The sequence below is a fragment of the Gadus chalcogrammus genome, chromosome 4 (genome assembly GCF_026213295.1).
Source record: "Gadus chalcogrammus isolate NIFS_2021 chromosome 4, NIFS_Gcha_1.0, whole genome shotgun sequence".
In the NCBI taxonomy this organism is placed as follows: domain Eukaryota; kingdom Metazoa; phylum Chordata; class Actinopteri; order Gadiformes; family Gadidae; genus Gadus; species Gadus chalcogrammus.
Genome location: NC_079415.1, coordinates 1175349 through 1192518, shown reverse-complemented (window position 1 = coordinate 1192518; position 17170 = coordinate 1175349). Strand labels below are relative to the sequence as shown.

General features: G+C 45.1%; 1 protein-coding gene across 2 annotated transcripts; it reads right to left on the bottom strand.

Moving 5' to 3' along the window:
- Window positions 1–8013: 8013 nt before the first annotated feature.
- On the bottom strand, window positions 8014–16357 carry cradd (CASP2 and RIPK1 domain containing adaptor with death domain). Of its 2 annotated transcripts, none has more exons than XM_056589637.1 (2): window positions 15922–16357; window positions 8014–8380 (listed from the first exon to the last, which is right to left on the bottom strand). In XM_056589637.1, the coding sequence occupies exons 1-2, from the start codon at window positions 16229–16231 to the stop codon at window positions 8091–8093; spliced, it is 600 nt and encodes a 199-aa protein (XP_056445612.1). In that variant the 5' UTR covers window positions 16232–16357; the 3' UTR covers window positions 8014–8090. The 2 variants fall into 2 exon arrangements, with proteins under 2 accessions (XP_056445612.1, XP_056445613.1); XM_056589638.1 differs by lacking the exon at window positions 8014–8380 and adding an exon at window positions 14592–14827.
- Window positions 16358–17170: the final 813 nt, after the last annotated feature.

Below are 17170 nucleotides of genomic sequence, written 5' to 3'. Positions count from 1 at the left end.
TGTTTGGTAATGGAGATAGTGATCAGTATTCCGTTTTGTAAGTATCGTAAAAAAAAGAGAGGAAAAATATGCATTAAAGAAGCTGCTCCGCCTCCCAGTGGTAAAGGTTGGAATGGTTAAAAAATAAAAAATAAATATAGACCTATATATAGCCTATAGTTACAAAAAGAGCATTAATCGATTGAATAAAAGTCGAGTACGACTATGAGCTCGATTCCCTTTTGATCAAATGCACTTTGGACTTTGTAAATACATCATTTTATATATTGGAAGAGGCCTATTATAAACATGGCAGATTTACAGGGAACGTTAAGCATGTACAGTTATTAACGCTATAGGTAAACCAAGCGTTTTCTGTGTGCCTTTTGTTTTTCTGCCTCAATTCAGATTATCTTCGAAAGGATCGTCTCCCTGAAGGCGGTATGCTCTCAGTCCTTGAACTCGGGCCATTTTTAAAAAGCGTGAAAAAAGGAAATGGGACCAAAATGCTAATTCAGGATCTTTATCAATCTAGACTAGCTAACTTCACGCTGAATAGGGTTTAGGATGACTCCACCAAGATAATTAACAACTAGAAGAGAAGATTTGGCTGCGTTTCTTTAAGCCTTTAAGCGATTTGGATCACCATTATCTACTTTGTCACATGCCAAATGAAGCCTAATCCGTTTAATCTGTGTATGAAGTTTTAAATGTTGGGATGAAACGCACTCAGAAGAGCGCGCGCGAGGACTCACGCGCGCGCAGACCCACGCGCACACACACACACACACACACACACACACACACACACACACACACACACACACACACACACACACACACACACACACACACACACACACACACACACACACACACACACACACACACACACACCACATAAACGTGTGTTCAAATAATGACAAAACATCTCGATTATTTAAGGGTTGTACAAAGACTTATGTTTTTATTTTATTGTAATTCAGCTAGAAATTAATAGGAGTTCCCATGAGATATTCATATTAGTTTTCTGATTAGCATTAAATATAATCTGTATGTTCCCTTTCCCGATTTATTTTGTTCAACTAAAAATGCGGGGAGAAATGGCCTATATGAAAGTATGCCGATTATTACATGAATGCGTACGCATACCATCACAGCAAAATACTTGGAATTACAGTGACAGCAGAGCAGGAAATAGGGATCCAAGGGCCAAAAATTATATTTGGGTGAACGTCAACGGCAAGAATGTACTTGCATCAAAACGCAACGTGCAGCATTTCTCCATCGAATTTGCATGTTAGAGTAAGCGTGTTTTCACAACCTCCTACAGATTACGTCGTGACTATTAAACATGTCGGGGATGTTGTGGCAACTTGGTAAAACAAATGCAGGATATTTTTCTGACACAAGAGGGCAGTCTTGTGCCTTAACCAACCAACTACGAGGCTTACACGCACGTGTGTGTGTGAACTATAAATACATCTTCCCAGAAACACATTTGGAGAAAGTATTTACAAGATTATGAAATTAATATGTAGGCCGCTTTGGAATGCAGTAAACGGATTTGCAAATTCGGCCTAGTGATTTAGACATTCATAAACGCACAGATGGAGACATGCATTAGCTTTTTTGGTGGACAGTTATTGGTCTATCGGAGGGTCTTTGCGGGGACGTCATAGTTTGGGACATGGGTCTGTCAATCTCTTTGAGATGGTAACTGTCAGAATGCGATGTTTTTTTTATCTTAACCCACAGCTTTATGGGTCGTTACATCAGAATATTTGGCCTACGGTCTGATTGAAAATGTACTCTTCCTTCAATACAGTGCACTTTGATATCAAGCAGGATTTCCTGTGGCAGTTAGGCCATCATTTCCTGTACAGTCATTATTTCCTGCCTCGAATAAACCTGAACAAGAGTTCATCAACACCCAATTATTCTGCCTTTGAAACAATCCATTTAGACTCACTCAGAGTGTCATTCATATTGTAAAATCGCCCGTTTTAATGTGATAAAGATCATATAAAACCACCATTGATTCAATTGATGTGTGTAAATGGAATGAACAAACGGGCAAACGGGCCCAAAACTACACACCCAAACAACCAGAACAAAACACAGAAAACGTCTACCACCATCATTCTTCTCTGTCGTGGTTCCCAGGAAATAAGCCAACATAAACACGGCAGTGAAAAAATAATTAAAGAGAAGAAAAAAGACAGAGTTGCAGAAGTGTGGTGTGTTCACGTGTGTGTATGTGTCGTCGGGTGTGGGTGTATGTGTGTGTGTGTGTGTGTGTGTGTGTGTGTGTGTGTGTGTGTGTGTGTGTGTGTGTGTGTGTGTGTGTGTGTGTGCACGTGTCACTGGGTGTTTGTGTGTGTGTGTGTGTGTGTGTGTGTGTGTGTGTGTGTGTGTGTGTGTGTGTGTGTGTGTGTGTGTGTGTGTGTGTGTGCGTGCGTGCATGCAAGCTCAACAAAGTGTGTGTTGTGTCCCAGCATGTTGGCCCACCGCCCATTTCCAACCAATCGGGCTTCCGGGAAAACCTTTTCCATGTGCCGTTGCATTCTGGGTAGCGGAGCACAGTAGGTAGGGGTAATCCCGCAGAAATCCCTGTCTCCATCGGAGGCAACCCTCCACATGTAAGGAGACACCTTCTATGAGCCTGAACAACAAGGGGCCCTGTTGGTGGGGCACTCTTTGTGTGTGTGTGTGTGTGTGTGTGTGTGTGTGTGTGTGTGTGTGTGTGTGTGTGTGTGTGTGTGTGTGTGTGTGTGTGTCGCACGTTAGACAGAGAAAGAGGGTGTGTGCGTGTGCCATGTGTTTGTTAGACAGAAAGATAGAAAGTGTGTGTGTTTTGGAGAGAAAGGGAGAGATAGAGAAAGCAACGATGTGTGTGCGTATGTGTGCGTGCGAGCATGTGAGTGAGTGTGAGCCTGTGAGCGTATGTGTGCGTGCGTGTGTGTGTTGGAATGGGAGGGATTGGGTGGCGTTTTCTTTGCTTGCAAATGAGAACATGTTATGCAGTCAAATTACCTGTCCTGGGAAACACATTCCGCTGTGCATCGCCGGCTGCAGTTGGGTCGTCATGTTTGAATGAACAGAATCCGTTCGACTGTATGAGTTCAGGGTTAGCATAGCATTAGTGGAGTGAAGGAGAGTTTGGGGAAAAAAATAGTCAACATACATTGTGTTCATGTTGAATGTACATGTACATGTACCTAAGCGCGCACAAGTCTGTGTCTTTGTGTGTCTGTGTGTCTGTGTGTCTGTGTGTGTGTGTGTGTGTGTGTGTGTGTGTGTGTGTGTGTGTGTGTGTGTGTGTGTGTGTGTGTGTGTGTGTGTGTGTGTGTGTCTGTTAGAAAATGTGACGGACACACTGAAACCATGCAGTAGAGCTGGATGTACCAGGAAGGCAGATGCTGTTCTCAGAAGCAGGACCAGAGGAGGCGGGGAATTACACCAAAAAAAACAAAACGTTAGAGGCAAAAGGAGTCCTTTCAGATTAGCTTCACATCGCGCACGTCGGAGCAGTCTGTCTCCATCGAGGGCAGTTTAGTGCTCTCTGTGACCGGCATTTATATTTCTTATGTTTAACCCAAGCCAGTATAAACTTCAGTCTAGGAAATACGACAAGAACAAATGTTCTCTCAAGCAAGGAAGTAATAAATAATAAATACCACAGCAGGTTGAAAACAGGTCTTTGTAACTAAATAAGTCAATGAGTAACATCATCCACATTTACACGCGAGTTGTATGATTTAGTGGTACAATGCTATAGATATCTTGTTTATTCACATAATTGTGTGATATACAACACATGATTTTGTCCAAAGTCCATAATTAAATCCAGCATATGTTTTGTGTTTCCTAATTTCTTTTTGCATTATAAAGTTCAACTCGATTACCTCTGGTCGGGGTAGATCATTTGCTACTTTGATGGGGGCCCCCAGTTTGTTTACAGCGCTGGGTTAATAAATGCGCTTGCATGTGTTGAATAAACACATCAAAGTACTATGCGTCCATTTATTTGCACACATACGCAAGCGAGCGATGAAAACACAAGCCATATAAGGGAGTTCCTGGTGTCTGTTATTGTCAGCCCCGATGCCCCACTGGGCGCTGTTCGCGTGTGTGGTTTACGCGCGTTTAATGGAACATATATTAATTATGACAGTGTACTATAACTATCATTATTATAAAACTATATTGATTATTTTTTGCACCGGTTCCAATTCATAATTTTCAACACCTGATCAAGCGGGTAAATGTACGCGTGGAAATAAAACAATATTGAGCAATTCTTTTTGCGTGGCCGACCACGTGACTAGTTGAAAACAAGGCGGCTATCAATAATTACAAAGAGAATATCTACATTGCCAAACATGTTATAACACGTGTATTTTTATATTTGTAAGCCATCTTCTTTAGGGTCGTGCAGAAAGCATTACTTATCCATGAATTACCTAATAGGAAAATGTGAAATAAACTCCACGGGCCACTTCAAACATAACATTCTCCATAAGTAAGTAACCTGGTTACGATTAGGCTACTTCTAGTTTTGAAGATGTCATACCTGCCCTTAGCACCTCACCCCACAAAAGACTGTCACGGGGCCACACGAAGAAGGGCAGGGTTGCTCGGGCAGGGGGGGGGGGGGAGATGGAGGAGGCAGGGGGAAAAAAGCGAGTGTTTGCAGGCTTTCCTAGAACGGGAGTATAACAAGCCCGGAGTTAACAGCTTTCCGGGAAACTCGCGGGACCAGGCGCTGAATCTCGTATCACGTGCATGACTGAGTTGGTCCACAGTAAAAGGCCGTGTCGTGTATCTCAACGGCCTCTATGTTTTTGGGTTAGAAAACGAATTTAGGCAGGCATTTTTATAGGGGGTGGATCGAGTATTTTTGACGTTATTTTCTCTAAAATATAAATACAATTATTTAAATATAATATAGCCTCTAGGATAATATTTCATTTGGCGCTGACGTAATGCAAAACACACAATACAAATTCCTCTTTGAATCCGACCACCTATCGTGTTCAACAAAACAAAGCAGAACTTCAGAGCAGAGCGGCCGGTCCACCTTAAAATATAAGACATACAGCTATCTCTCGCAGTCCCACAGTAAACTTTACAGTTCTAGCTTTTGAAGAATCACTGAATGGAATGGGGAGGGAAAAAAACAATCATTGTGAGCCGTCTGCGTGTGGGTGCTGCCGCGATTCCTGGAACAACAGTCTTCTGATAGCGGTTTATGGCCAGGCGACTGAATCAGCTTCATATCAGTGTGAACTTTTCCTCTGGTTTTCCAGGAATAGACCAAACCGCTGAGTGTGCCGTGCACGGTGCACCTATCCACTAACTGACTGTACAGCAAGGCAGTCGGTGACAGGCGGGCAGTACTGTGTGACATCGGCCGACTGGTGCATTCCCGATCAACCATGACATGAAACGCACGCACGTCGTCTCACTCACACACACACACACACACACACACACACACACACACACACACACACACACACACACACACACACACACACACACACACACACACACACACACACACACACACACACACACACACACGTAATTTAGTGAGTCCAGGGCATTGTGGATTAATTATTGCTTGATTATAGTTAATAAATTAATAAAGTATAACTCATCTCAAAATGTGTGTCTCAATCAAACGAGCCACATCACTGCATAAAGTGCTAAAACAACACCGTACCAAAGGCACCACATTGTATGGCTCTCACCAGTCAGGAACATGAGGAACATGGCATTCCTTGTGCGTGAATTATGCACATCGTTATGTTTGATGGACGAGCAATGCCCAAAGACTGTCATATAAGGTCCGGCCAATCAGATTAACGGCAATAACTCAATCATAATATTGATTTTAAACGACTTAGACATGTTTATGTACATGTTGGGTCACCCACAGCTAAAGCCATTATAATAATGACGTTTATTTGCACTGGAAATCACCAACCGAACTCCATAAAACCTAATATGGAGAGAGAGAGAGAGAGAGAGAGAGAGAGAGAGAGAGAGAGAGAGAGAGAGAGAGAGAGAGAGAGAGAGAGAGAGAGAGAGAGAGAGAGAGAGACGAAAAGAGACGACCAATGGAAATACAAGCCGTTAATCAGACTGCACCAATGCCCCATAGCTAGGGTACAATGGACTAAAGTGCACACACACACACACACACACACACACACACACACACACACACACACACACACACACACACACACACACACACACACACACGAGAACTATTGAGAAATACCTTCCGCGTTCGAGGACTCCAAAGTGTGAATCCTAACTTCCTGATTCTCTCCTCTAAGACCGAGCGTTCCGTCGCCTGAAGCCGGAGAGAGGGCGAGTGTGACATGAACCGGGGCCTCGCCCAGGGTGCACGGCGACACGACAAACCGCGTAGGAACCAGGCCTGAGGGCCGTGATTACGTCACACGCACACGCACACACGCACACGCACACACACACACGCACAGCTGTCAAACTGATTGAGTGAGAACGATGGAGAATAAACAGCAAAGAAGATCCCCAGGACTTAGGGAAGAAAAAGATACAGATTGGCCCAGGTCCTACAGAAGGTATTACTACATAACTCATACGGGAATGACCTGTCCAAACCGATAAATCCACCAGGGATGCCTCAATCCAACCCCTATCTCTACTATAACTAACTACAACTACAGAAAGCTGCAGATCTCCACACCGGTATAGTCCAGACAACTAAGACTATAATAACCACTACCGGTACTAGTATAAAAGGCACACAACGTATAAAGCCACCTCAGAGATGCTTGCCGAAAGGACGCCATACTGGGGATAGGTTCCACGTCGACGCAGCGCAAGGGGGTTTACGGACCCCTTACGTCCTCGCGGACCCTCCTTGCGTCCATCGTGAGGGCCCGGCGTGCGCCTCCCAAAAATTGTAGCCTTGCGGCGAGGCGACGCCGCAGCGAGGGCTGTGATTGGCCCGCTCACTAAAACCAGACGCGGAACCAAAACAGAGTCACGCCCGCGTCAAAGCTGCGTTGCGTAGACGTGGAACCATCATTGAGCCTTGAGGCCTATGGGGGTTGGCTGCCATGTTTACAATCTCTCTCGCGGATGTTTTTCCTCCCTCTGTGTTGAGCCCTGAGGCAACCGATCGTCCAAACAGCGCTCAGCCATGCAGTGTGACAGGCATGTCCCGGGAAGAGTGAGGGTCTGGTACAGGGACCCCTTGAGGTGAGTGAGCGACAACCTGTTCGCCCCCCCCACCTACACCTGCCGCACGTCAAAATAAGAGTCATCCTACGAGTTTGTTTTGGGATTCCGGAAAGGTTTATTTACATTATCGGAACATTGAGTTCCAAGATCTGTTGATTGTTCCTGATGTCGCAGTCTTCTTTGAGCCTGAGTAAACGCAAGCCCCCCCCCCCCCCCCCCCCCCCCTTTCAATCACACTAAGTACATTAAGTACATTAGCATCGTCGATTGGCAACAGGAGGGATTATTTACAACCAAAGTGTACTTTCTTTGGCACACCATTGCTGTTTGTGTTAGAATTACATTTAAAACGTGTCTTAAAGTCTTAAAAGTCTTACGGCTGGCTATTTCTCCATGGGAGTCTTAACTAGGCGAGTCCCTCTTGGAAAAAGAACAGAAATTGTCCAGTCAGTCAGAGAAGGTTCTAGACCACTAACGCCATGGCGATTAGCATAAGGGGTCCTTCACCTAACCAATGACGACGCAGTAGTCTTCAGGTCCAAATTTGGAGGTCCTCTGGGCAGGCCCCCCCCACTGGGATGAGACCTGGGGGCCGACTCGGGACCCATCAGCGGGGTGGGGGGGGGGGGGGTGACGACTCACAGATGGCCAGGGAACACCTCGGGAACGCAAAAAAAACAGACAGTGTTTTTTTTGCGTTCCCGAGGTGTGCCCTGGCCATCTGTGAGTGCCCCCCCCCCCCACTGCCCCCATGTCACCCCCTCCCTCCCATGACCACCCCCCTTCCGGAGCAGCAGGGAAAAAGGCGGTTGTAAGCAGATCCGTGTTTCCAGAAGAACGCCACAAGCGGTCTGCGCTCCGGGTCACTGGAGGACCTCTCTCAGGACCGACGGGTGGACCTCGGCCGCCCGCAGACCCTCCAGCAGACGGCCCACCGTGGCCGCCCGGCCCCCCGACTGACGCCACCTCACCAGGCCGGCCAGCGCCCGCCCGTGGGCACTGAGGGGGTGGTCGGCGCGGCAACGGTACAGGGCCCCGGCCGACAGGCCCAGGTGCAGCAAGAGGGAGTCCCACTCGGCGCCCAGCCGGGACGCCAGCCGGGAGAGCTCCCGGTCCGAGGGAACCCTTCCCAGGACGGCCTCGGGAACGTCATCTGGGGGAAAGAGGGAAGCACACCTGGATGAAGGAATCGTCGCTGGGAAGGTTAGAAGAAAGGAGCTATTAAAGGTTTCGTAATGGCAGCTTTGTTTTTTGTAAGTAGCGGCGACATGAGGAGGTCTTCCTCATATGAAGAAGGAAAATAGTTTAACTTTGGGTCACTTTATTTGCTTGCTCATTTGGTATTCAAAAGGTCTCCTTTCTACTGGCCTCGGTGGCACCTTAAAAAAATACTATTAGATCTCTCAGCCGTCAACAAAGATTTGTGTCGCAACAGTATGTTGTGTTGGCAGTGCGCGCTCGCATATCATTAAACGAACTCGGTTTGTTTTCCACACCGGTCCCTATTTCCTGAATGGTTCAAAGCGTGGACCTTTCCAGTGACTCTGTGCAGCAGAGTGCTGACCTTGGGTGACTGAGCCCTGGTCAAACCACGTCAGTGGAGCTGGGAGCCAGATCGCAGAGCTAGGACAGAGACAGTCGCCGCCTTTGTTTCAATTATCAAGATGTACCATTTATTAGAACACATTTGGGCCAATTACCGTCTTGACCTAGTTAATGCGTTGCCCTTGAATTGTTTTTGTTTTATACATTTAATATCATTTTTCTATTTGTTTACTTCCCCCTTGAGTTCCATTGAAATGTGATTGTGTGTAACTGTTTTGATTCCCGGAGTCCTAATCATGTCAAGATGTGTAATTTGCTGAATGGAGTTGTGGTTTTTTACTATGGATGCCAAGTCAACATAAAAATGAAAGGGCAGAAATGAAATAAAGAAAATGGATGCAATCAAATAAAGAATTAACGGTTGTATTCAAAGCACCAAGCTGAACATTCTACTTCCTTGTTTTTATTGCTTTGTTGCTCCATATTTCTTTCGAAAAAACACATTCTGTGAGCAGATAAAAACCTTTTTAAGCTGAACTGAAACTAAGGTGAATTTAAAGGTCATCAAAACATAACCTTTGTGAGATATGTTAACATTTTACTTACTTTACTTACTTTACTACCCGATGTTGGGTGATACAAAGGGTAATAATAATCAATACTAATAGGCCAAATCGTTTAAAAAGCAGTCGACCAGGTGTTGGTATGAGACTTGAACCTACTTTATGTCCCTTCACTCCTAGCTTGAAGGCAAACATATGTTGGACAAGTGTTTCAACAACCGCAAACTACCAATTTGAAAGTTACTTAATGACACAAATAAAATAAAAATATTAAACCTAGTATAATAAATAATATTAATATAATATATATATATATTACAAAGTGTATAGCAAGAAGGCAGGCAAATTAATAATTTAACTTGAATTTAATTGCTTATTTAATACTGTACACATTTGGTCATACAGACTTTTTTTTATTAAAAACATGACTTAAAAGCAAATGTTCTCTACATGTCATTAAGGAGCAATCAGGGGTCATCAGTCAGAGAGACAGGGCCAACATTGGGGTTTGAACCGAGAACCCTAACTGTTTGGGTTCTGCAACGGGCATCCGAATCCCACCCCTAACCAACGGAACATCCTGTAGACATATTTCTTTCTCAATGAAGTCCTTTGGCATTGGTGTGTCAGGGCTTGCCAGTGTAAACATCAATCCCACCACAGTCCAGCCAGTAAACTGAGACTATAACGTCTTCAATGTGGGAGGTGTGGGCCCGACCGCTGATCTGATCTCTCATTGGTCAAATCCAGCCAGCTAAAAAAAAGTTTTCAAAACAAGAGTCCAGACTTTAAAATGCCATACATCCCGTGCACACAGTCTCACTGCCACCTCGAACACTAAGCGCCGAGACTTGGCATGCAACAGGAAAGTTAATTATTGAAATGTTAGATTATCTATATTTCGACGGATTGTGTGCTTTTGTGTGCACACTTTTGCACAGTTTTTCTGTTATTGTAAGGAAAGTAACACACACATTTGTTAGTTTAGTATGCACACTCACAAAAAAAAACAGCCCAAGTTTCCTTGTACGTAAACGACAAGAGGCCATTGCTAAGGTTGTAAAGTTGAGAACCCCTGTCATCATGGTGACCCATACGCGAATCCAGAGCAAAACTAGAAAAAATTGTTAAAAAATCAAAAAAGCCCACAAAGGATAATCATTGTGACCGGGTTTGTATTGGTTCAACGTGGTAGTTCAGTGTACGTTTCGTTTTCTATTAAATAACTAACGAGATATTAGGTTGGACTTCCCGTGGATCAGGCCCACATTTCTCCCTTGAAGGCCGAGAGTTTTTTTTCGCAGTAAAACGGAAAAAAAAGCGGCAAAGAATTCCTGGAAAGTAGGAAGCAAGCAGCGAAGCAAAACAGGCCGGAGACGGGGGGGGGAGGGAGGGTTGGAGGGCACGGCGTCCGCCCAGCCACATCCATCACACTAAATGGCCTGCAGCTCTGAAGGCAGTCCACTCCTGCCAACAGCGGCCTTGCGAGCGTGTGTGTGCGTGTGTGTGTGTGTGCACTTGTGTAATTCGAAGGGTATAAACTTACACGGATCACCCGTATGCTGCTTATTGTCCACATGGGGACTGCAGAACCAACAGGCGGGAGCCAAACACTCTTCTCTGTCTGAGAGGCTGAGGGGGGGGATCGGGCCCCGGGCTAGGGGGAGGGGAGGGTAGGGTCTCTCTCTCTCTCACTCTCTGTCTGAGAGTCTCCATTGCTCTCTCTCTCCATTGCTCTCTCTCTCTCTCTCTCTCTCTCTCTCTCTCTCTCTCTCTCTCTCTCTCTCTCTCTCTCTCTCTCTCTCTCTCTCTCTCTCTCTCTCTCTCTCTCTCTCTCTCTCTCTCTCTCTCTCTCTCTCTCTCTCTCTCTCTCTCTCTCTCTCTCTCTCTCTCTCTCTCTCTCTCTCTCTCTCTCTCTCTCCTGTCATGGAACATAATCATGTACATTGCCAAAGTCAAGGGAAAAAACGAATTACTACAAAAAGGGTACAAGAAAACAAGGGGAAATGACTCTCTCACTCAACCTAAAGTTCTCCCTCTCTCTCTCTATAATAATTTCATTTAAAGACGCCGTTCTCGGCACTCAAGGACACCGTACAGAGGTACACAAAAGTCATTTGAGAGGAACACAAATCAAAAAATAAATAAATAACAATATATAGAAAGAAAGGAAATTGTAACAACACAGACATAGTGATTGGCATCAGGTGGAATGGGCAGTTTTGAACAGATGGGTTTTGAGATGTGATTTGAAAAGTGGAAATGAAGTGATGTTTCTGAGTCCGGGTGGTAGAGCATTCCAGAGACGGGGAGCAGAGCGGCTGAATGCTCTGTGCCCCATGGTGATGAGACGGGCAGGGGGGACACACAGGTGTACGGAGTTAGAGGATCTGGGGGAGCGGGAGGGAGTGGGCACGTGGACGAGGTCGGACACATATGGGGGAGCGAGCTTGTGGACGGCCTTAAATGTAAACAGGAGGACTTTGAATTTGAGACGGAACTGAACCGGGAGCCAGTGGAGCTGCTGGAGGACAGGGGTGATGTGGTGGATGGATGGGGTTCCAGTTATAATGCGGGCAGCTGAATTCTGGACCAGTTGCAGTTTATGGAGGGATTTGTTAGGGAGGCCGAGAAGGAGAGAGTTGCAATCATTTATACGGGAGGTGACGAGGCTGTGGGCGAGGACGGCGGCAGTGTGGGGGGTCAGGGAAGGGCGGAGACGATTGATGTTTCGTAGGTGGAAGTAGGCAGACCGGGTGATGTTATTGATGTTGGATTGAAAGGATAGTGTACGGTCCAGGATGACACCCAGACTCTTAATCTTAGAGGAGGGTGCAACAGTGGAATAATCTATGTTGATTGAAAAGCTGTTCGTTTTTGATAGGGTCGATTTTGTGCCAAATTAGTAGAACCTCGGTTTGACTGCTATTTAATTTGAGGACGTTGAGAGTGAACCAGTTTTTTATTTCAGTGATGCAATTAGTGAGGGAGGAGGGCGGAAGAGTGGACGAGGGTTTAGTGGTGAGGTAGAGCTGGGTGTTGTCAGCATAACAGTGGAATTGAATCTTAAATTTACGGAAGATATTGCCGAGGGGAAGGAGATAGATGATGAAGAGGAGGGGTCCCAGGATACAGCCCTGGGGCACACCTGAAGTGACGGAGGAGGGGATGGATTTGAACGACTTCAGTTGGATGAACTGAGTGCGGCCAGATAAGTATGATTGAACCAGTCTAACGGAGTGTGGGTGATGGCAATGGAAGCTAGTGTGTTGAGGAGGATGCTGTGACCGGGTGTATCAAAGGCTGAACTGAGGTCGAGGAGGTTATCTTGATGAGTGCTGTTTCAGTGCTATGGAGTGGACGAAAACCGGACTGGAACTGATCATATAGGTTATTGTCGGATAAGTGAGAATGGAGTTGGGAGGCAACTGTTTTTTCAAGGATCTTAGAGATGAATGGAAGATTGGAAATTGGACGGAAGTTGTTGAAGTTGGAGGGGTCAGCACTAGTGTTGGCTCGTTCATTCGCGAACCGGTTCGAATGAGAGAGTCTTTAGGACGAGTCTTTCGTTTCTCTCGTTCGTCTCGTTCACCATTCGATTCACCGGAAACTCGACTGAACGAACTAACGAGTTTCTGGTAGCACTAGCTCCACTGAGTCTGACTGACTCAGCTGAGCACCGTGCAATGGCGTGTATTCCAAGATGCGATTCACCGCTACCGGAAACTAGGCTGATTCGCGAACGACTCCTCCCAGTTCAGTCGAGTTCCCGGTGAATCGATTCACCGGAAACTCAACTGAGCTGGGAGGAGTCGTTCAGGAATCGTTTGTTCATTCAGCCTGGTTTCCGGTAGCGGTAAATCGCATCATGGAATGCACGCCATTGCACGGTTCTCAGCAGAGTCAGTCAGACTCAGTGGAGTTAGTGCTACCGGAAACTCGAACGAACGAACGATTCGCGAACGACTCCTCCAGTCGAACTGAATCACGCAAACTGGATCACGGAAACGAATCATTAAATCCACCACTCGTCTAGTATTGGTGTAAAAGCCGCGGTTTTGAAGGTTGTAGGGAAAGTTCCAGTGGTGAGAGAGGAGTGGATGATGGCAGAGATGAGGGGGGCCAGAGAAGGGAGGCAGGCTTTAACTAGTTGTGTGGGGAGGGGGTACAGTTGACAAGTGGATGGCTTGTAAGTTCTGTAATTTCTGAGAGAGTGGGGAGCTGGAAGGAGGAGAGTGAGAGTGACGAAGGGTGAAAGTCTGTCGAGATGCTGTGGTGAGGGACTAATCCAAGGTGCTGGTGGATATCCTTGATGTTTGGGTTAGGGTTAGGGTTAGTGAAAAGTGAAAAAGGACATAATGGAGTTGCAGAAGGAGGTTGTGCACAGGAGAGGGGGGGAGAGAGGCCTGGGGTTTAGTGATATTATTGAGTAGGGAGAACAGCGACTTGGAGTTGTCTTTATTGGCAGTGATTCTACTGGAGTAGTAGTGGGATTTAGTGCTGGCAATGGAGTCCTTGTAGTGTAAAATGGGATTATTGTACATTTCTTTGTGAATGGTGAGTCCGGTTTTTTTATCAAGTTGCCGACGTGTGGCTTTCATCAGACGTTGGTCGGGGTGAACCAAAGGGCGACGACAGAGAAAGAAACAGATCTGTTTTTTAACGGAGAAAGAGTATTGAGAATGTTGTGGAGTCGAGTGTTGTAATGAGAGACCAGATCATCAGGGGTGGATCGATTGTAGGGGTGGGGAAGATAATCGATTCTTCGATGCATCGCGATTCTCGCTAGAACGATTCTGTCTCGATGCAGATAAATTAATAATCGCTGCAACATTCTGTTCGCCAGAGAGGGATAATTGATTGAATTTATCATCAGTGTGTATTGGCCAATCTGATTTGTCTTGACACGATTGCGATTCAGCCTAAGCAAAGCATGCGCGCAAACTCACAGCCAGACACAAGAACTCCTTCTACTTCAAGAGCAGTTTACATAGAAAAGAAAGATTAGAAAGAAAATAAAACTGAAACCTATTTTTTACATACTTCCATATTGTGTTGTAATGCAAGCTGCATTGATTATTGCATTGTTCATAGAAAGTCATATTTGTGACAAAAGCTTTCTCTCTTATGAAGTATTAGATAAGTTAATTCATCTGATGTCTTTAATGATCATCACAAAAGTAGGAAGTGATTAGCAAACTCTGAGTAGCAAACCCAGATGTATAAATATATTTTTGAAAATCACGCATGGAAATGTACATTAAAAAAATTGTTGGAACGAGATGCATTGAAAATCGCTTCAGAATCGAATCGTTGACCTCATAATTGGAACCGAATCGTGAGGTGCCAAGAGATTCCCACCCCTAATAGATTGTGGATGTCAGTGAGGTGGAAGGAGTTGATACTTGAAGTGAGAGTGGCAGGGTTGATGTTCTTCATATTCCGGAATGAAATGAGGCGTGGTGTTTTAGAGACGGAGAGAGTGAGTTGCACTGTGAATGACAGGAGAAAGTGGTCAGTTATGGGGAGTTCATCAGCTGTAAGGTCAAGAGGGGTGACACCAGAGCAGCAGATTAAGTCTAAAATGTGTCATTTGGAGTGTGTGGGGAATCGGGGATGGTGGTATGTTGCTGGCATTCAAAACTATCTAAACAGGAAGTGAAGTCTTTGGTGAGAGGCAGATTGATATTGTCCAAGTGGATGTTGAAATCACCCAGCAGTATTATGTTTGGGGAGAGAGAGGATAGATGGGTGAGAAAAGAAGCAAAGTCAATTAAAAAGTCACTATTCGGCTTAGGGGGACGGTAGACAGTAGCAATGATGGTTGGAGTGGGACCGGACAGCTCGCAGACAGTTGATTCAAATCTATCTCTCTATCCTTCTCTATCTCTATCTCTATCTCTATCTCTATCTCTATCTCTATCTCTCTCCCTCTCTCCCTCTCTGTATTTGTCCGGGATAAAGTTACACCCTGGCCTAGTTCAGGGTCTCCTTTCTGCTCTGATATTGTGGTTTGGCTATTTCTATTAAATCTGTATAATTAAAATACATACAATATAATATTAACATATGTACACTATATTGTAATAACTTATATTTCATTTCTTTGGATATTCATGAAGAATTTCAGTAAAGATGATATCTATTATGCATTTACACAGCATATTATTGAACAAATATACCCACTGTGCGAAAATGTCATCAATTCGATTTACACTCAATGTGACTCCGTGTGTCCATGCAATCTAAATGGCAATCTTTACATTAAGGGAGGGATGCTAGTCTATTATTAGTCATTTTGTCACAAAAATATCAACTATTTATCATCCATCCTCGGTGCCAACAGAGTTTGCTGTGTGCTTATGACGTGTCTCACATTTCACCGAGACGACAACAGATTATTAGCGTAGATAACATGGAAGTGAGTGTAGGCCTACTTTCTTTACAGTGCATTAAACTCACATGGAAGTCAGCGTACATTCTTTACAGTGCATTAAACTCTCATGGAAGTCAGTGTACATTCTTTACAGTGCATTAGCGCTCATGGAAGTCAGTGTGTTTCCTTGACAGTGCATTGAAGGCTCACCCTCAGAGCCCGGTCCGGTGGCTGCAGGCTGCGCCTCTAGCTGCTGCAGCAGACTGTCTCTGACCCAGGAGAAGTCCTGGAGCAGCGACTCCATGAACAGGTCGAACGCCCGGGGTCCCCGAGTCGGCAGGACATCGAGGAGACTCAGGGTTTTCCTCTTGCTGGTATTCTGGGACTCGATCTCTTCAACGTGACTCGCCGTCAAAATATTCTCCTGGTAGAGAAACTGAACGATCGTGTCGCTGACTAGTATCTGGTTTGAGAGGTACAGTCGCTGTTTTCGTAGCACCTCCCTGTGGGCCTGGTCCATGCTACTAGGATCTGCAGGGTCGCTGGCATAGCCAAGTGTGAAGTAGCTGGATTAAGGCCAAGGAACGAGATAGTGTTACGACCCGTGGATGTATAATAACAACGTTACAATCACAGAGTGACGATGCTCCCCGGTATATGGTCCGACTGGAAACCTGACACACGGAACTAATAGATTAGAAGAGGCTGGTAAAAAACACCAAATATAGATTAAGCAATTCCAATAATCAATACTATGTATTTATTGAAAATATTATTATTATATATTATTATTATATAAATATTATTTATTATTTCTGATTATTTTAAGTATGGAAATTGTTTATCAAGACATATAGTTGAGAGAGAGACAAAGAGAGAGAGAGAGAGAGAGAGAGAGAGAGAGAGAGAGAGAGAGAGAGAGAGAGAGAGAGAGAGAGAGAGAAAGAGAGAGAGTGAGAGAGAGAGAGAGAGAGAGCGAGAGAGAGAGAGAGAGCGAGAGAGATTGAGAGAGAGGGATAGATACTGTAATTTTTATAATATTGCACATTTTACTTTTTATTATCATTTGAGAGTATACTATGTCTAATGCCAGAGCCAGATAATAAATAAGTCATCCTTTATAAGAAGCTTCTCTGTCTTGGCTGATTGGAGGGCTGGCCACTGATTTTGGCCCTGCACACTAACAATGAGTGGAGGGGAAACTGTACCTGAGGACAGCTGTGCTTGTGCAGCTAACTCTTCAGTTGAGGGTTGAGTTAAACTAGATTAAGGTTGAACATCAACAATGACACCGCAAAAAAGCCTCACAGACACTCCATTGTAAATCGTGACAATCCCACAGTGTCCGTTTGGCGTGGCCATCTTACCTGTGTGTAAATAACGCTCAGAGTGCCTGGACTTTTGCCAACCAGGGCATAATAGCCATTCATTGCACCTGACAATGTGTATAGACGGCTTC